The sequence below is a fragment of the Hemitrygon akajei genome, chromosome 9 (assembly GCF_048418815.1).
Source record: "Hemitrygon akajei chromosome 9, sHemAka1.3, whole genome shotgun sequence".
In the NCBI taxonomy this organism is placed as follows: Eukaryota; Metazoa; Chordata; class Chondrichthyes; order Myliobatiformes; family Dasyatidae; genus Hemitrygon; species Hemitrygon akajei.
The window spans coordinates 97040722-97062063 of NC_133132.1; the positions used below are offsets into that span (position 1 = coordinate 97040722).

General features: G+C 40.5%; 1 protein-coding gene across 1 annotated transcript in view; it reads right to left on the reverse strand.

Annotated features, from left to right (window-relative positions):
- Positions 1-21342, reverse strand: part of ppil4 (peptidylprolyl isomerase (cyclophilin)-like 4) — a 71846-nt gene that overhangs the window by 42647 nt on the left and 7857 nt on the right. Inside the window, exons 2-4 of the mRNA XM_073056572.1 lie at positions 16335-16402; positions 13434-13498; positions 993-1110 (exon numbers count right to left, since the gene is read on the reverse strand). Of these exons, the coding sequence (XP_072912673.1) occupies positions 993-1110; positions 13434-13498; positions 16335-16402 (251 nt within the window). The remainder of the gene's footprint in view (positions 1-992; positions 1111-13433; positions 13499-16334; positions 16403-21342) is intronic.

Sequence of the window (21342 nt, forward strand, 5' to 3'; positions counted from 1 at the left end):
ATTAACCAAAAACTGATCTGTAGAAAAAAAATTATAACAGGAATTCAAGTAGCTTAAAGCTAGAAATGGGTTTTACTGAGAATAAATCTAAACCTTAGCAATTATTTTTAGCGATTTTATTATTTCATGCACACCTTTTGACAAATGTTATCTTCTTTCACATTAATCTGTTTTCAATTTTTAAAAAATGTTCAATGAGTCAAACTAGGAAAGAAGGACTTTTGTCATTCCATAACTGTTCAATACACGTTTGATACTCGTTTGATTCTGGGGCACCAGGCGTCTGCACCAGCAGTGCATCGCACGTTTTTGCCAGTTTACAATTGACACTCATGCGCTACAGAGTTGTGCTTTGTTCATCCTCCGTGAACATTTGCAGTTCTGCACTTCTTTGAAAATTAAGCCTTGTTTTTACATTCAGTTACCCATCACAGTGCAAAAGAAAATGAGCAAAAGAACAGGAAGTGATTATAAGTGTGAATTCAATGAACAGTGGGAAAATGAGTTATTTATAGCAGGTCCATCCAGAAAACGGTTGTGCATTGTTTGTGAAAACACTTTCTCACATAATAGAAGACATAATCTTAATAGACGCTATAAAACACAACATCAGACTGAAGTAGAAGGAAAACTGAAGCTAGTACTTGGGTCTGAGTTACGAAAAGAATTAAAAATCTCGTTAAGGTAAGTAATGTTTATCTTGTTTTTATATTAAATCAATATATCATGTAAAAATGCTAAATACATATATATTAACATCTTTTTACAAGAATTGAATGGGGGTACAAGAGTTGTATGGCGCATCTGAACTCATGCGTGAAAAAACTGACGCATGGAATGTAAAAGGCTGGCCACCCCTGAATTAGTTTCTCAATAAATAACATTCCTCAAATTTGCAAATATATCAAAACTATCTATTAAAACTTCAGCATTACAATACTAAATACCACAACATAATCAAATGTGTTTAAATATTGGCATTATTGATCTACCTGAGAACCGTGCTGATCATTACCATTATTCACCATGGATACTGTTCCCTTTTTCTTGTGCTTTATCCGGGGCACCTTTTCTGCCTCAAAATATCGGGCCTGATCTCCATACAGTTTGCTGTGGAATATAAAAAGCAAATGGTTTACTGAAACTATCAAATAATTTCACTGTACTTGTTAGTATTCAGGTAGTGTATCCCTAGGGTGTCCTAGAAAGAAATTATCAATATTTTGGAATAAGGAAATTAGTTAGAGCAGAAGAAAATTTTCCAATGGAGAACACACTTGGGTCCAAAAAATTTCACGATTGAGAATGAAGCCAGGTTAGTGTAGTGATGTCAAGTCAAGTCACCTTTATTGTCATTTCGACCATAACTGCTGGTACAGTACATAGTAAAAATGAGACGTTTTTCAGGACCATGGTGTTACAGGACACAGTACAAAAACTAGACTGAACTACGTTAAAAAAAAAGAACAACACAGAGAAAGCTACACTAGACTACAGACCTACACAGGACTGCATAAAGTGCACAAAAACAGTGCAGGCATTAACAATAAATAATAAACAGGACAATAAGACAAGGTGTCAGTCCAGGCTTCGGGTACTGAGGAGTCTGATAGCTTGGGGGAAGAAACTGTTACATAGTCTGATCGTGAGAGCCCGAATGCTTTGGTGCCTTTTCCCAGACGGCAGGAGGGAGAAGAGATTGTATGAGGGGTGCATGGGGTCCTTCATACTGCTGTTTCCTTTGCGGATGCAGCATGTAGTGTAAATGTCTGTGATGGCCAGAAGAGAGATCCCGATGATCTTCTCAGCTGATCTATCGGCTGCAGGGTCTTGTGATCCAAGATGGTGCAATTTCCAAACCAGGCAGTGATGCAGCTGCTCAGGGTGCTCTCAATACAACCCCTGTAGAATGTGATGAGGATGGGGGGTGGGAGATGGACTTTCCTCAGACTTAGCAGAAAGTAGAGACGCTGCTGGGCTTTCTTTGCTATGGAGCTGGTGTTGAGGGTCCAGGTGAGATTCTCCGTCAGGTGAACACCAAGAAATTTGGTGCTTTTTACGATCTCTACTGAGGAGACATCGATGTTCAGCGGGGAGTGGTCACTCCGTGCCCTCCTGAAGTCAACAACCATCTCTTTTGTTCACATTCAGAGACAGGTTGTTGGCTCTGCACCTCCTTTCTGTAAGCTGACTCGTCGTTCTTGCTGATGAGACCCACCACAGTCGTGTCATCGGCAAACTTGATGATATGGTTCAAGCTGTGTGTTGCAGCACAGTCGTGGGTCAGCAGAGTGAACAGCAGTAGACTGAGCACGCAGCCCTGGGGAGCCCCCGTGCTCAGTGTGATGGTGTTGGAAACACTGCTCCCGATCCGGACTGACTGAGATCTCCCAGTCAGGAAGTCTAGGATCCAGTTGCAGAGGGAGGTGTTCAGGCCCAGCAGGCTCAGCTTTCTAATCAGTTTCTGAGGGACGATTGTGTTGAATGCTGAACTTAAGTCTATGAACAGCATCTGAACGTATGTGTCTTTTTTGTCCAGGTGGGTTAGGGCCAGGTGGAGGGTGGTGGCAATGGCATTATTAATACTTTTGCTAGCAACATTAAACCCAGCTACATTCATGAAGCTTAAAATAAAAGGTATAATAATGGTCAGCAGAAAATGTTCAATGGAATGAAATAAAGAAATGCAATGATCAGCATCAAGAAACAAAACACTGAATAAACAGCAAGCATCGCAAATTATATTAATGAATTCTTATTCCTAGGTTTAAGAAATTCAGTGTTCATCAACCACCAAATTCTGCCTTGTTCTAACTGAAATAATGAGACACCCCACAATACAACGAAGTATTAGATTCTGTGTAGCTGAGATAGGGAAGAATGCTACCATACATCAAACTATGTTATCACTTAAATTTCTAAACTAATTACTGAAACGGTATGCACTTAATAAGTACTTAAGTACCTCATAATATGTAATTAATAATTTATTTAGTTTCTAGTTAAAGATCCATAATAATTTGTTCATAGATACAGTATAAATTGTAGATGGGTGGTTATTAAGTTTCCAGATGATACGAAGATTGGTGATGTTGTGGATAGCATAGAAAATGGGCAAAGAATGCAATGGGATATAGGTCAGTTCCAGATATGGGTGGAGAAATGGCTGATGGAGTTTAACCCGGCTCAATGTGAAGTGTTACGCCTTGGTAGGTCAAATGCAAAGAGACAGTATACTATTAATGGCAAGATCCTTAATAGTGTTGATGAGCAGAAGAATCTTGAGATCACGGTTCATAGCTCTCTGAAATGGCGACACAGATTGATAGGGTGGTTAGGAAGGCATATGGCATGCATGAATGATTGTATTAGTTAAGGCACTGAGTTCAAAAGTCCGGAAGTTATGCTGCAGTTTTATAAAATTCTAGTTGGGCCACATCTGGAGTACTGCATATAGTTCTGGTCACCCCATTATAGGAAGGATGTTGAGGCCTTGAAGACGGAGGCAGGAGATCTACCAGGACATTGCCTGGATTAGAAAGTATGTACTATATTAAGAGGTTGGACAAACTTAGCTCATTTTTTCTGGAGCAGCAGATGCTGAGGGAAGATCTGATAGAAGGTTTTAAGAATATGAGAGGCACAGATAGAGTAGACAGACAATATCTTTTTTCAAGGGTTGAAAAATTTAATACTGGGGGCATACACAGAACATAGAACAGTACAGCACATTACAGGCCCTTCGGCCCACAATGTTGTGCCGACCCTCAAACCCTGCCTCCCATATAACCCCCCACCTTAAATTCCTCCATATACCTGTCTAGTAGTCTCTTAAACTTCACTAGTGTATCTGCCTCCACCACTGACTCAGGCAATGCATTCCACACAACAACCACTCAGTGAAAAACCTTCCTCTAATATCCCCCTTACCTTAAAGCCATGTCCTCTTGTACTGAGCAGTGGTGCCCTGGGGAAGAGGCGCTTGGCTGTCCACTCTGTCTATTCCTCTTAATATCTTGTACACCTCTATCATGTCTCCTCTCATCCTCCTTCTCTCCAAAGAGTAAAGCCCTAGCTCCCTTAATCTCTGATCATAATCCATACTCTCTAAACCAGGCAGCATCCTGGTAAATCTCCTCTGTACCCTTTCCAATGCTTCCACATCCTTCCTATAGTGAGGCGACCACAACTGGACACAGTACTCCAAATGTGGCCTAACTAGAGTTTTATAGAGCTGCATCATTACATCGCGTCTGTTAAACTCTATCCCTAGACTTATGAAAGCTAACACCCCATAAGCTTTCTTAACTACCCTATCTACCTGTGAGGCAACTTTCAGGGATCTGTGGACACATACCCCCAGATCCCTCTGCTCCTCCACACTACCAAGATTCCTGCCATTTACTTTGTACTCTGCCTTGGAGTTTGTCCTTCCAAAGTGTACCACCTCACACTTCTCCAGGTTGAACTCCATCTGCCACTTCTCAGCCCACTTCTGCATCCTATCAACATCTCTCTGCAATCTTCAACAATCCTCTACACTATCTACAACACCACCAACCTTTGTGTTGTTTGCAAACCTGCCAACTAACCCTTCTACCCCCTCATCCAGGTCGTTAATAAAATCACGAAAAGTAGAGGTCCCAGAACAGATCCTTGTGGAACACCACTAGTCACAACCCTCCAATCTGAATGTACTCCCTCCACCACAACCCTCTGCCTTCTGCAGGCAAGCCAATTCTGAATCCACCTGGCCAAACTTCCCTGGATCCCATGCCTTCTGACTTTCTGAATAAGCCTACTGTGTGGAACCTTGTCAAATGCCTTACTAAAGTCCATGTAGATCACATCCACTGCACTACCCTCATCTATATGCCTGGTCACCTCCTGAAAGAACTCTATCAGGCTTGTTAGGCATGATCTGCCCTTCACAAAACCATGCTGACTGTCCCTGATCAGACCATGATTCTCTAAATGCCCATAGATCCTATCTCTAAGAATCTTTTCCAACAGCTTTCCCACCACAGACGTAAGGCTCACTGGTCTTTAATTACCTGGACTATCCCTACTACCTTTTTTGAACAAGGGGACAACATTCGCCTCCCTCCAATCCTCCAGTACCATTCCTGTGGACAACGAGGACATAAAGATCCTAGCCAGAGGTTCAGCAATCTCTTCCCTCACCTTGTGGAGCAGCCTGGGGAATATTCCGTCGGGCCCTGGGGACTTATCCGTCCTAATGTATTTTAACAACTCCAACACCTCCTCTCCCTTAATATCAACATGCTCCAGAACACCAACCTCACTCATATTGTCCTCACTGTCATCAAGTTCCCTCTCAGTGGTGAATACCGAAGAGAAGTATTCATTGAGGACCTCGCTCACTTCCACAGTCTCCAGGCACATCTTCCCACTTTTATCTCTAATCGGTCCTACCTTCACTCCTGCCATCCTTTTGTTCTTCACATAATTGTAGAATGCCTTGGGGTTTTCCTTTACCCTACTAGCCAAGGCCTTCTCATGCCCCCTTCTTGCTCTTCTCAGCCCCTTCTTAAGCTCTTTTCTTGCTACCCTATATTCCTCAATAGACCCATCTGATCCTTGCTTCCTAAACCTCATGTATGCTGCCTTCTTCCACCTGACTAGATTTTCCACTTCACTTGTCACCCATGGTTCCTTCAGCCTACCATTCTTTATCTTCCTCACCAGGACAAAATTATCCCTAACATCCTGCAAGAGATCCTTAAAACATCGTCCACATCAGCGACAGGTTGCTATCGATGCAATGCTCCTCAGACAGGATGAAGAGATCAATACTCCCCAATGCCATTCGGCTTTACAATTCAACCGCCAGGAGTAAGATATGTTAAAGTGCCGGGGTTAGGACTCAATGTATTTAAGTAAACTACTTAAGAACTTTTTAAAAGCTATTATTAATGCTTTTTGAGAGGGTGATTTTAGATGCATATCATATTTTTACTGAGTTAAGTATTGTATGTAATTAGTTTTGCTACAATAAGTGTATGGGACATTGGAAAAAATGTTGAATTTCCCCATGGGGATGAATAAAGTATCTATCTATCTATCTACATGTCCATAGTATACTGCCCTGCAAAAACATCATCACAATTCACACCCGCAAGTTCTAGCCTTATAGCCTCATAATTTGCCCTTCCCCAATTAAAAATTTTCCTGTCTTCTCTGATTCTATCCTTTTCCATAATGCTAAAGGCCAGGGAGCGGTGATCACTGTCCCCCAGATGCTCATCCACTGACAGATCTGTGACCTGACCTGGTTCGTTACCTAATACTAGATCTAGTATGGCATTCCCCCTAGTCGGCCTGTCAACATACTGTGACAGGAATCCATCCTGGACACACTTAACAAACTCTGCCCCATCTAAACCCTTGGAACTAATCAAGTGCCAATCAATATTAGGGAAGTTAAAGTCACCCATGATAACAATCCTGTTATTTTTGCACCTTTCAAAAATCTGCCTCCCAATCTGCTCCTCGGTATCTCTGCTGCTACCAGGGGGCCTATAGAATACCCCCAGTAGAGTAACTGCTTCCTTCCTGTTTCTGACTTCCACCCATACTGACTCAAAAGAGGATCCTGCTACATTACCCACCCTTTCTGCAGCTATAATAGTATCCCTATCCAGTAATGCCACCCCTCCTCCCTCCCCCCCCCCCAAATTCCTTTTAAAGCACTGAAATCCAGGAATATTGAGAATCCATTCCTGCCGTGGTGCCAGCCAAGTCTCCGTAATGGCCACTACATCATAATTCCATGTATGTATCCAAGCTCTCAGTTCATCACCTTTGTTCCTGATGATTCTTGCATTGAAGTACACACACTTTAGCCCTTCTACCTTACTACCTTTACACCACTTATTCTGCTTCTCTTTCCTCAAAGCCTCTCTATATGTTAGATCTGGCTTTACTCCGTGCACTTCTTTCACTGCTCTATCGCTCCGGGTCCCATCCCCCTTGCAAATTAGTTTAAATACATTTAAGGTGAGGTGGGGGTGGGCAAGATTTTCTACACAGAGAGTGGTGTGTGCCTGGAATGAGCTGCCTGGGTGATGGTAGAGGCAGAAAAGTTAGAGACTTTTAAGAGATGTTTAGATAGGCACATGAATGTGAGGAATCGAAACAGACGAAAGAACCATTAACTTTAGAAGCAATTGCGAAGCTTATGGACGACAAACTTGAAAAACTGGAGAATAAATTAACCTCAAAGCTTTCTACGTTCGATGAAATTTTAAAGACACGACGCAAAACTTCAATCACTTACACTGGATTCACAAAAACAACAAGCAAGTATTTTAGATCTTGAAGATGCCACTCGCCAGAGAGATCGCATAATTGAAACTTTGCAACAACAGCAAGCTTCGACTTCTCAACAGCTGGATCGTTATAAATCTAAAATCACTGATCTTGAAAATCGCTCTCGAAGACAAAATCTCCGGATAATTGGGATTCCGGAAAAATTTGAGAACGGTGATCTCACTGTACTTTTCTCCAAATTTTTGGTGGATGTCTTCAGCTCAGAAGTACTGGATACCCCTCCAATAATCGACCGTGCGCATCGCATTTCTCGTTTTCATTCAGATTCAAGTTTGAAACCACGACAAGTAATTCTCCGGATCCAGTATCCTCATACCAAAGAGCGTTTGATTCGGGCTGCCCGGAAAAAGGGTATGATCAGCTTTCAAGATTTTAAATTCCGTATTTTGGAAGACTATAGTCCCTAAGTTTTAAGGGCAAGAATGGCTTTTAAATCGGTTATGTCGGAAATTCATCAGGAAGGCTACAAGCAAGCGCTGTTATTTCCAGCACAATTGAGAGTTACTCTTCAAGATGGGACTTATCAGCTGTTCAAATCTCCAGCAGATGCTCAAAGATTCCTTGAAGAATAACACTTTATTGTTTCTACGGGTTGACTAATGTAATAATTAGTTTATAGATTTGGATCTTTTATAAAATGATGATTTTTTTACGTTATAGCTTACACGTATTTCTTACACACGGTAAAAGTCCATTTTTGGTTTATTCTGAGTTTGTTCTTTTTATATTATTATTCTGTTAGTTTTGAAAGTAACTCATTAGGGTTTTCTTTTAAGTTCAAATACACTTTTTTATATTTTTAACGTTTAAATATTAAGAGTTTTTTTAAAAAATGGCGTTTCTTCTTCCCGAAAGACCTTAGTGCCTAGATACGTCACATCCATTTTGAAATGTCTGAATAAGTTTAAGGACCTTCTTTTAAAACACTAATACAATATTATCCATTTATGGGTTTTACCATTTTTATTTTTTTATTCTTTTGTTTTATATATATATAATACTAATTTTATACTTTAATCTTTGTTATACTAACCCTTTCTTATAATATGGGTGGTTTGTATCTTTTATTTAACTTTTTTTGTTTGAGTTGCCATCTTGAGACATGGGAGTAAATTTAGTATTAGATCACTTGCTTGCCTCTTTCTGGCTTTTGTCCTGGGGTTTTGAGGGTGGAGGGAGGGGGATTTTTCTTTTTGCTTGCTTCACAAGTTTTATTTCATGGGCTGATTCGAAACTACAAAAATGGTTGCAGTGTCATGACTTCCAGTTCCTCCTTGAACTTACTTTCCTCTTCCGGATTCATGAGTTCTTTTTTTTTCCACCTTATGTGTTAATTGTAATAAATATTGGCAATATGGATAAGATTATTAATTTTGTTTCTTGGAATACTAATGGTTTAAATCATCTGATCAAACACAAAAAAAATTCAAAGTATTCCACAGAATGAATGCTAATATTATCTTTGTACAAGAGACTCATGTGAGGAAGGTGGATAGTCAACGTTTTTTTAGGTTTTGGAAGGGCCAACAGTATCACTCGAATTCCCAAGCTAAAGTAAGAGGCGCTTCCATTTTTATAGATTCTTCAACCTCCTTTATACACTATGAAACAATTTCAGACCCACAAGGTAGATTTTTGCTTATTACTGGTCTACTTTTTAATCAAAAAGTTGCTTTAGTTAATGTTTATGCTCCAAACACTGATTGTCCTGAATTTTTTTAAGTGTCTATTTACATCCTTTCCTAATTTGAATCAGTACATGCTGATAATGGGTGGGGATATTAACTGGTTGTTTAAACCCTTCGATGGATAGATCTAAGCCTACCCAAGCTCTTCCGAATAAATCGGCCTCTCTTATTAATTCCTTTATGATTGATTCTGGAATTTCCGAAATTTGGCATTTTTTACACCCCAATGACAAACAGTTTTCATACGTCTCATGTTTATCATAATTATTCAAGAATTGATTACTTTTTTATTGATCACTGTTTACTTACAGATGTTATTGATTGTAAATATGACTCCATTACCATTTCTGACCATGCACCTTTGAAGCTATTTATTAAGACAATGGACTCATCTACTAATGCTAAATCTTGGAGGTTCAATTCTATTTTATTGCAAGACTTAGACTTTCTTAATTTTATTAAACAACAAATTGATTTGTTTCTCTCAACAAATTCTACAGCAGAGATCTCTAGTGGAATTTTATGGGACACTTTTAGAGCATTTATTCGTGGACAGATTATTTCATACTCTGCTGGAGTTAGGAAATGAACTAATTCTAAAATATTAACATTGGTTGATAAAATCAAAGCAATTGATAAGATTTATTCAGTGACCCCCAGCAAAGAACTTTATAAAGAAAGAGTTGAACTTCAAATGGAGCATAGTTTGTTATTACCCTCTGCGATTGAAAATCAGTTAATTAAATCTAGAACCCAGTTTTATGTACACGGAGATAAGTCTGGCAAATTATTGACTAATCAATTGAAAACTGCTTCGGTTAAACGACAAATTACTAGGATTCGTAAACGAGATGGCACTCTGGCGATCAACCATAAAGAGATAAATAAAGCCTTTCAAGATTTTTATTATTCTTTATATCAATCAGAATTTGTTGAGGATTCTTCTATAATAGATGAATTTTTAAGAAAATTGAATATCCCAAAATTAACAACAAAGCATAGTATATTCCTAGATGCACCTATTACGGAAACTGAAATAAAAAAGGCTACTTTTTCAATGAATTCCGGTAAAGCTCCTGGTCCGGATGGTTATACTGTAGAATTTTTAAAATCCTTTTCCTCTATACTTTCTCCTTGGCTTTGTAAAACTTTTAAAGATGCGTTAACTATAGGTAAATTGCCACAATCTTTTTATGAAGCCTCTATTTCTTTAATTCTTAAAAAAGATAAAGACCCCACTGAATGTGCATTCTATCGGCCTATATCCTTGCTGAATACGGATTTTAAGATTTTTAGTAAAATTTTGGCCACTAGATCAGAAAATATATTACCTCGAATTATTTCTGAAGATCAGACTGGATTTATTAAAAACCGCTACTCATCTTTTAACATTAGAAAATTAATTAATATTATTTATACTCCTTCACCCAAAATACCAGAATGTGTCATTTCCTTAGATGCTGAAAAAGCATTTGATAGAGTTGAATAGCCATATTTATTTACTACGTTGCAGCATTTTAATTTTAGTTTGAAATTTATATCATGGATTAAATTAATATACTATAAACCCTTGGCTTCGGTCTTTACCAATAATCAAAGATCTCCTTTTTTCAGTTATTCCGTGGTACAAAGCAAGGCTGTCCTTTAAGTCCTTTACTATTTGACATCGTTTTGGAACCTTTAGCTATAGCCATTCGTGAATCACCTAATATTTTGGGTATTACTCGTGGGGAAGGGACGTACAAGTTATCATTATATGCTGATGATTTGTTACTATACATATCCGACCCTGAGAGATCTATTCCTGCTATTTCGTCCTTGCTTGCTCAGTTTAGTAACTTTTCTGGTTACAAATTGAATTTTAATAAGAGTGAATTATTTCTATTAAATATGCAAGTTCCAATTTATAAACATTTACCATTTAAAGTTGTCACAGATTATTTTACTTATTTGGGTATTAAAATTACCAAAAAACATAAAGATTTATTTAAAATTAATTTCTTACCTTTAATTGACCAAATTAAGCAACTTGTTACCAGGTGGTCTCCATTATCTTTGTCATTGGTTGGTCGAATTAATGCTATTAAGATGATGGTATTGCCCAATTTTTTATATTTATTTCAAGCATTACCAATTTTTATTCCTAAATCTTTTTTTGATATTATTGACTCCAAAATATCTTCCTATCTGTGGCAGAATAAAAATACTAGACTAAGCAAAAAATATTTACAGAAGCCTAAGGAGGAGGGTGGTTTGGCTTTGCCAAACTTGAGATTTTACTATTGGGCAGTTAATATACGATATTTAATATTTTGGACACAAGAATCGACTATAGCAGCTTGCCCACAATGGGTAAATTTGGAATGTAAATCGGTACAAGACTTTTCATTGTTCTCAATTTTAGGATTTTCACTTCCTTTTTCTTTATCTAAACTGAATAAACAAATAACTAATCCTATAGTCAAACATACATTGCGAATATGGTTTCAATTTCGTAAATTTTTTGGCTTGAATAAGTTCATCTTATCAAGCCCTATAATATCTAACTTTTTTTTTCGGCCCTCTTTTATGGATCAAGCCTTTGTTTTATGGAAAACAAAAGGTATAACGTTTTCGTGATCTATTTTTAGATAATAATTTTATGTCCTTTGAACAGCCTAAAACTCATTTTTTCTCATTAAAACTCATAATTTACCTAAAACTAATTTTTTTAGATATTTGCAAGTTAGAAATTTTTTGAATAATGAGTTACAGTCTTTTCTGAATGTATGTCCATCGGACATTATGGAAAAAATTTTAGCTCTGAATCCTTGTCAGAAGGGTTTAGTAGCTATCATTTATAATATAATCATGAAAATACAGCCAGAAGTATCAGAAAAAATTAAGAAGGAATGGGAAAAAGAACTTCATTGTCTTATACCCACTGAGCAGTGGGAGAACATTTTACAATTAGTCAATTCTTCTTCTATTTGTGCTAAACATGCCCTAATACAATTTAAGGTTGTGCATAGAGCTCATATGTCTAAGGATAAACTTGCTCGATTTTATTCTTCTGTTAATCCAACCTGTGACAGATGTCATTCTGATGTTGCTTCATTGACCCACATGTTTTGGTCTTGCCCTTGTTTGCAAAATTACTGGAAAGATATTTTCGGTATTATTTCAACAGTTCTGAATATCAATTTCCAACCGCATCCTATTACTGCAATTTTCGGTTTACCAATGGCGGATAATAGTCATTTATCCCCCTCATCTCGACAGATGATTGCATTTGTTACATTAATGGCTAGAAGATCTATTTTATTGAATTGGAAAGGAATTAATCCTCCAACTATATTTCAGTGGTTTTCTCAAACTATCTCTTGTTTGAGCTTAGAAAAAATTAGAAGTGTTGTCTTTGATCCTTCAGTTAAATTTGAAGAAACTTGGAGACCATTTATTCAATATTTTCATATGAGTTAATTTGTCTTTTCCTAAACCTCACTTTTATTCTCCTTAATTATTTGGATGGAGGTTCCGAGTTATTGGCACTACTGTATATATTTGACATAATGCAATGGCCCATGTTGGTTAGTGTTTTCCCCCCTCTTTTTTTGGGTTTTTTTTAACTTCTTTTGTTCGCAATTACCATGAGCTTGGGAGGTTATTATATATTGATTGTCATCTAGTTGAATGTTTATTTAAACTATTAACTATGTACTCTCAAACTCTCTGTATTCATGTTTCATTTATGTTTGTTTAAAAATTAATAAAAAGATTTAAAATGAAAGATTGCAAGAGGCTGCAGACAATTGTAAACTCGGCTACCTCCAATGGGTGCCAGAGTAGCACAGTGCTTAGTTTGGAGTGTCAAAGTTCAGAGGTCAATACCCTTCGTGTGAGCATGTGGGTTTCCTCCAAGTGCTTCAGTTTCCTCCCATGTTCCAAAGGCGTACCAGTTAGTAGGTTAATTAGTCATTGTAAATTGTACTAGGATTAGGCTATGGTTCAATAAATGAGTTACTGGCCAATGCTGCTTTGTGGGCACTATATCTGTAAATAACAAAAATAAAAATAAATAAATCACTGGTCCAACATTCGCCTCCACTTATTCAAGGGGTGGTGCCTCAAGAAAGCAGCATCCATCATTTGGGACCCTCACCATCTGGGACATGCCCTCTTCTCATCAGTGAGGAAGAGTGCGAGCTTGAAAAGCCACACTCAATGATTCAGTAACAGAATCTTAGCCTTGTTCATCAGATTTCTGAATGATCCATGAACAATAATCTTTGCAATATTATTTACAGTAATTTTATGTCTTTGCACTGTATTGCTGCTCACAGCAAATTTAATGTCATACAAGACAGTGATAATGTAACTCACTCTGATTTAAAATACTTAAAAGAGACATACCAAAAGATAGATTCGCCTCCACGACCACTTCCAGTTGGGTCACCAGTTTGTATAATGAAGCCTCTCTGTTACAAAACACACTAAATTAGATTAAATGATAAGCAAATCAAATACTTAATGTTAAGATAAATATTTCAGAGACTCAACTTCTGATAAAAATTGAACTGGAATATCAATTCATGCCTTTATGCTCAAATTTAATTTTGAAATCCTATCAGCCTAGCCAAACTTTGTACTTTCTGCAATTTCTTTCAGTTCAGTTCTTTTGTGTATTTTGCATATTTTGCTTTGTTCCAAGATGCAAAGGCAGTTGAAGAGACATTGTCAGTGCTTACAATAAATGCATGTAAACTCACTACAAGTGAGGAAGGGTGGAGGGAGGGGATTATACAAAGTAGAGGGCTTTAAGTCAGTATTTGATAGAAGAAAAATTAATTTAGACAACAAAACCGTAAGACATAGGAGCAAAATTAGGCCATTCAACCTATCGAATCTGCTCTGCCATTCCATCATAATTATCCCTAATTATCCATAATATAATTATCCATAATTATCAAAGGTTATTCATAACCTTTGATGCTCTAATCAAGAACCTATTAACCTCTGCTTTAAATATACCCAATAACTTTGCCTCCACAGCTGTCTGTGGCAATGAACTACACAGATTCAGAAAATTGTGGCTAAAGAAATTCCTCCTCATCTCTAAATGAACATCCCTCTATTCTGAGGGTGTACCCTCTAGACAAAGGACTGTCGTCATCTTTTTCTGGAGCCTAAGAGCAGTAGGCAGTGATTGAGGAAATGGAGTGGCATGGTAGTGGAGCAGTTAACACATCACTTTACAGCGCCAGCAATCACCGATCGGAGTTGAATTACCATTGCCTTTAAGTATGCAGATGATACTAATGTAGGTGGCGTTGTGGATAATGAAGTAGGTTTTCAAAGCTTGCAGAGAGATTTAGGCCAGTTAGAAGAGTGGGCTGTACGATGGCAGATGGAGTTTAATGCTGATAAGTGTGAGGTGCTACATTTTGGTAGGAATAATTCAAATAGGACATACATGGTAAATGGTAGGGCATTGAAGAATGCAGTAGAACAGAATGATGTAGGAATAATGGTGCATAGTTCCCTGAAGGTGGAATCTCATGTGGATAGGGTGGTGAAGAAAGCTTTTGGTATGCTGGCCTTTATAAATCAGAGCATTGAGTATAGGAGTTGGGATGTAATGTTACAATTGTACAAGGCATTGGTAAGGCCGAATTTGGAGTATTGTGTGCAGTTCTGGTCACCAAATTATAGGAAGGATGTCAACAAAATAGAGAAGAGTACAGAGAAAATTTACTAGAATGTTACCTGGGTTTCAGCACCTAAGTTACAGGGAAAGGTTGAACAAGTTAGGTCTTTATTCTTCGGAACGTAGAAGGTTGAAGGGGGACTTGATAGAGGCATTTAAAATTATGAGGGGGATAGATAGAGTTGACGTGAATAGGCTTTTTCCATTGACAGTAGGGGAGATTCAAACAAGAGGACATGAGTTGAGAGTTCAGGGGCAGAAGTTTAAGGGTAACACGAGGGGGAACTTCTTTACTCAGAGAGTGGTAGCTGTGTGGAACGAGTTTCCAGTATAAGTGGTAGAGACAGGTTCGATATTGTCATTAAATGTAAAATTGGATAGGCATATGGACAGGAAAGGAATGGAGGGTTATGGGCTGAGTGCGGGCCAGTGGGACTAGGTGAGATTAAGCATTCGGCACGGACTAGAAGGGCCGAGATGGCCAGTTTCCGTGCTGTAATTGTTATATGGTTATATGGAGTTTGTACGTTCTCTCTGTGACTGTGTGGGGCTCCTCTGGGTGATCCAGTTTTCTCCACACATTCCAAAGATGTACAATTAGTGTTAGTAAGCTGTAGGCATGCTATATTAGCACTGGAAACATGACAAGACTACTGGCTGCCCAAAATAACCTTGCTCATTTAACTTGATGCATACGATGCACTTCACTGTATGCTTTGATGTACATGTGATAAACAAAAGCTAATCTCTCTTTATCTTTTTAACTTGATGTGACGCAACTAGATTCAGAGTGGATGGCTAAGCCAGTTGTGTGCTAATTACATTCAAGTACACACTTGATCGTGAGCATTGATCATGTGGATAGCCAGAGGCTTTTTCCCCCAGGGCTGAAATGGCTAACACGAGGGGACTTAGTTTTAAGGTGCTTGGAAACAGTTACCGAAGGGATGTCAGGGGTAACTTTTTCCACAGAAAGAGTGGTGCATGCATGGAATCGGATACAATAAGGTCTTTTAAGAGCCTCTTAGATAGGTACATGGAACTTAGAAAAATAGAGAGCTATGCACGAGGGAAATTTAGGCAGTTTCTGGAGTAGGTTACATGGTGGGCACAATATTGTGGGCCAAAGGGCCTGTAATGTGCTGTAAATTCCTATGTTCTATGTTGCACACATAATGACTTGATTTATCTAAAACCAAGTATAAAAACAGATGAGAATCATTACCTGTGGAAGCTTGACCAAATTGACTCTGGAGTTATAAAGCAATCAACAGCTGTCATTCTTATGCTCCCACATTTTTCAAAATTTCAGAATCACCACAACTTCACCCTTGGGATGAGAATAACCACTGGGTGTACTGAATGCTGTATATTGTTTAAAAGGACTGATAATACTGCTTTGATGAATAGTGTTATTCACAAAAGCATCACTAATTTCACACTTTTCATTAGAATCTGATGATGTACTGTCTAGACTCTATGCTCTTAAATGTTACACTGCATCTGTTACATAGCCCTAAATCAAACAGTTTCTGAAATTACTTTTCCTTAGCTTTCTATATTTCTGGGAAAAAACACAACAAGGTTTAGACAAACTGGAAACTCACCTGAACATTGTGGATGAGACAGTAGTTATAATACTTGATTTTACAAAGCTTCAGAAAATTCAAACAGGCTGTAAATAAAGAAAAAGAAATGTAAAATTCAACTGCGTATTCCCTTTCTAACCAACAATTATTGATATGTCACCAGAATTTATTTTACTGTAGTTGTCACTGTTCTTTTAGCCATGCTTGCTGGGTTATCAAGTTTTCTTGCTCCTTTTGAAATTTTATGAAGCATCTACTTAAAATGGAAAATCCTACAAAAAAAGTAGGATTTCCCACCATTGAGCACATCAACGTGCAGCACTGTCCTAGGAAAGCAGCATCCATCATCAAGGACCCCGTCACACAAGCCATGCTCTCTTCTCACTGCAGTCATCAGGAAGGTACAGGAGCCTCATGATCCACACCACCAGGTTCAGGAATGGTTATTACTCCTCAACAGTCAGTCTCTTGAACCAGTGAGGATAACTTCTCGCCTCATCACTGAATTGCTCCCACAGCCTATGGACTCACTTTCAAGGACTCTTCATGTTCTCAATATTTACTGCATATTCATATATATTTTTTTGTTTTGTAGTTGCATAGTTTGCCTTTCGTACATTGGTTGCTTGTCCATCCTGTTGGACATGGTCTTTCAGATTTTATTATAATTCTTGGTTTTCCTGTTACTGTCCACAAGAAAACAAATCTCAGGCTTGTGTATGGTAACATATGCGTACTTAGATAATAAATTTGATTTTAACTTTGTAAGGACTCCGTTCCACTTCATCTCCCAGTTTCCACATCCTATCTGTCTGATCAGATCGTCCACTGTAATACTTCTGATGCAGCTTTTTCCCTTGGTGAAGGACTATGTTCTATTGAAGCTGACAGGGACCTCAACCAAATCCATTACTTTTCCTAACCTTCTGTTATTGGCTCTTCCTCTCCTCCACAAAGCCTTTAACAAAAATACTCCTTATTCATCTTCTACCTCACCATTCAGTAAATTGATAACCCTGGCAAATTGGCTTATTATTGTCAAACATACCTTGGTGCAGTGTAACACTGTTCTGTATGCCATACTTTTGGATCATTTCATCATATCAGTATATCAAGGAAGTACAAATGAGAGGCAATATAAAATGTTGAAAGGAAGTGCAGTGCTAGCAGACAATAAGGTACAAAGCCATAACAAGGTAGACTGTAAGGTCAATTGCTCATCTTATCCTAAAAGACAACCATTCAGTATTCTTATAACAGCAGGTTAGAAGTTGTCCTTGTGCCCGATGGTATGTCCTCCACATTCATGGAGTCAGAGAAGTACAGTACAGAAACATCTCTTTTGGCCCATCTCATCCACGCTGAAACCATTTAAACTGCCTACTCCCATCGACCTGCACTGGGACCATAGCCCTCCATATCTCTACTATCCATGTACCTATCTAAAGTTCTCTTAAACATTCAAATTGAGCTTACATGCACCACTTGTTCTGGCAGCTCATTCCACACTCTCATGAGCCTTTATATGAGGAATTTACATTCCCTTTAAACTTCCCACCTTTCATCCTTACCCATGACCTCAGGTTGCAGTCCCATCCAACGTCAGTGGAAAAACCTGCTTGCATTTATATAAAATTAGAGGAAATTTTATATACCTCTATCAAATCTCTTAATCTTCTCCATTCTAAAATTTACAGTCCCAACCCATTCAATCTTTCCTTATAACTCAGGTCTTCTAGACCCAACAACATCCTTGTAAATTTTCACTGTACTCTCTCAACCTTGCTTACATCTTTTCTGTAGGTAGGTGACCAAACTGCACACAATACTCCAAATTAGGCCTCACCAACAAATTACACAACTTGAACATAACATCCCATCTCCTGTACTCAATACTTTGACTTATGAAAGCCAATGTGCTAAAAGCTTTCTGTATGACCCCATCTACCTTTCACACTTTTCAACAAATTATATACCCGTATTCCCGGATCCCTTGGTTCTACCACACTCCTCAGTGTCCTACCATTCAGTGTGTTTCTACCCTGGTTGGATCTCCCAAAGCGCAAAACCTCGCACTTGTCTGCATTAAATTTAAGTCAAGTCACTTTTATTGTCATTTCGACCATAACTGCTATGTACAGTACACAGTAAAAATGAGACAACGTTTTTCAGGACCATGGTGTTACATGATAGTACAAAAACTAGACTGAACTACGTAAAAAATTTTTAAAAAAACAACTACACTAGACTACAGACCTACCCAGGACTGCATAAAGTACACAAAACAGTGCAAGCATTACAATAAATAATAAACAGGACAATAGGACAACAGGACAAGTAAGGTGTCAGTCCAGGCTCTGGGTATTGAGGAGTCTGATAGCCTGGGGGAAGAAACTGTTACAGAGTCTGGTCATGAGAGCCCAAATGCTTTGGTGCCTTTTCCCAGATGGTAGGAGGGAGATGAGTTTGTATGAGGGGTGCGTGGGGTCCTTCATAATACTGTTAGCTTTGCGGATGGAGCGTGTAGTGTAAATGTCTGTGATGGCAGGAAGAGAGACCCTGATGATCTTCTCAGCTGACCTCACTATCCACTGCAGGGTCTTGCGATCCGAGATGGTGCAATTTCCGAACCAGACAGTGATGCAGCTGTTCAGGATGCTCTCAATACAACCCCTGTATAATGTGATGAGGATGGGGGGTGGGAAATGGACTTTCCTCAGACTTCACAGAAAGTAGAGACGCTGCTGGGCTTTCTTTGCTATGGAGCTGGTGTTGAGGGAACAGGTGAGATTCTCTGCCAGGTGAGCACCAAGAAATTTGGTGCTCTTAACGATCTCTACCAAGGAGCCATCGATGTTCAGCGGGGAGTGATCGCTCCGTGCCCTCCTGAAGTCAACAACCATCTCTTTTGTTTTATTCACATTCAGAGACAGGTTGTTGGCTCTGCACCAGTCCGTTAGCTGCTGCACCTCCTCTCTGTACGCTGATTTGTCGTTCTTGCTGATGAGACTCACCACGGTCGCATCATCGGTGAACTTGATGATGTGGTTTCAGCTGTGTGTTGCAGCACAGTTGTGGGTCAGCAAAGTGAACAGCAGTGGACTGAGCACACAGCCATTTTTACAGCTGATGCAGATCCCTCTGCAAGCCATGACAGCCTTCCTCACTGTCCACTACACCCCCAACCTTGGTGTCATCCACAAATTTGCTGATCCAGTTAACCACATTATCACCAGACTATTGATATAGATGACAAATAACAAAGGATTCAGCACCAATCCTTGCGGCACACCTCTAATCATAGGCCTCCAGTCAAAGAGGCAACCCTCTACTACCGCTCTTTGGCTTCTCCCACAAAGCCAATGTCTAATCCAATTACTGTAGCAGTTTGCTACACGCAGCGCTGAAATAACGACACGGAGTTGGTAAACTGCAGCTAAAAAAGATTTTATTCGAACTTCGTGGCCTCGCTTTAAAGCCTCCCTGATCCCACCCTCCCTGGGCGTGGATGCTGTAGGAGGCACGTATTCACAGTCCTGTCCCGCGCGCGGATGCTGTAGGGGGCACGTATTCACAGTCCCGCGCGGGCTTTTCCCTTTGTTGGTGAAGCAGACCTGGCGCCCTTTTGGGACTGGCCTTTATGCCGGTGCGCTGGCTATTTGTGAGCCGGTTCGAGTGCGCTAGGAAGTGGGTCGCCACATAACCCCGCACCACCCCAGAACTGGCGATACACCCCCCAATGTCCACAGTCTGGGCCGGACCCTGTTTGGGAGGTCAGCCTCTGCGCCGCGGTGCCGGGAACTCAACCGGTTGCGCCACATCCACATGGGCCGGTTTGAGTCGGTCCACTGTGAAAACCTCCTCTCTCCCCCTCAACGTCCAGCACGAATGTGGACCCGTTGTTCCTGATCACCGTAAACGGCCCCTCGTAGGGCCGTTGCAGCGGTGGCCGATGCCCGCCCCGTCGTACAAACACAAACTTACAGTTCTGCAGGTCTTTGGGTACGCAGGTCGGGTTCTGCCCATGCTGCGAAGTAGGTATGGGGGCCAGGTTGCCGAGCCTCTCGCGTAGTCTGCCCAGGACTGCTGCGGGTTCTTCCTTGTGCCCCCGTGGGGCTGGTATGAATTCCCCAGGGGCGACCAGGGGTGCGCCGTACACCAACTTGGCCGACGAGGTGTGCAGATCATCTTTGGGCGCCGTGCGGATGCCGAGTAGGACCCAGGGAAGCTCGTCCACCCAGTTAGCTCCTCGCAGGCGGGCCATGAGAGCCGACTTTAGGTGACGGTGGAAACGCTCCACCAGGCCGTTCGACTGTGGGTGGTAGGCAGTTGTGTGGTGCAGCTGTATCCCCAACAGGCTAGCCATCGCTGACCACAGGCTGGAGGTGAACTGGGCGCCTCTGTCGGAGGTAATGTGGGCCGGTACACCAAAGCAGGACACCCAGGTGGCGATCAATGCCCAGGCGCAAGATTCGGAGGTGGTGTCGGTGAGCGGGATCGCCTCTGGCCATCTGGTGAACCGGTCCACGATAGTGAGGAGGTGCCGCGCTCCATGCGACACTGGCAGGGGGCCCACGATATCCACATGAATGTGGTCAAAACGCCGGTGGGTGGGGTGGAACTGCTGCGGCAGAGCTTTGGTGTGCCACTGCACCTTGGCCGTCTGGCAGTGCACGCACGTTTTGGCCCATTCACTGACCTGCTTGCAGAGTCCGTGCCAAACGAACCTGCTGGAGACCATCCGGACAGTTGTCCTGATGGAGGGGTGCGCTAAGTTATGAATGGAGTCGAAAATGCGTCGCCGCCAGTTTGCCGGGACAACGGGACAGGGTTGGCCGGTGGTGACGTCACAGAGTAGGGTCCTCTCACCTGGGTCTACGGGGAGGTCCTGGAGCTGCAAACCGGAGACCGCGGTTCTGTAACTAGGGATCTCCTCGTCTGACTGCTGCGCCTCTGCCAGTGCCTCAAAGTCTACCCCTTGGGAAAGGGCATGAATGTTGGGGCGAGAGAGCGCGTCCACCACGAC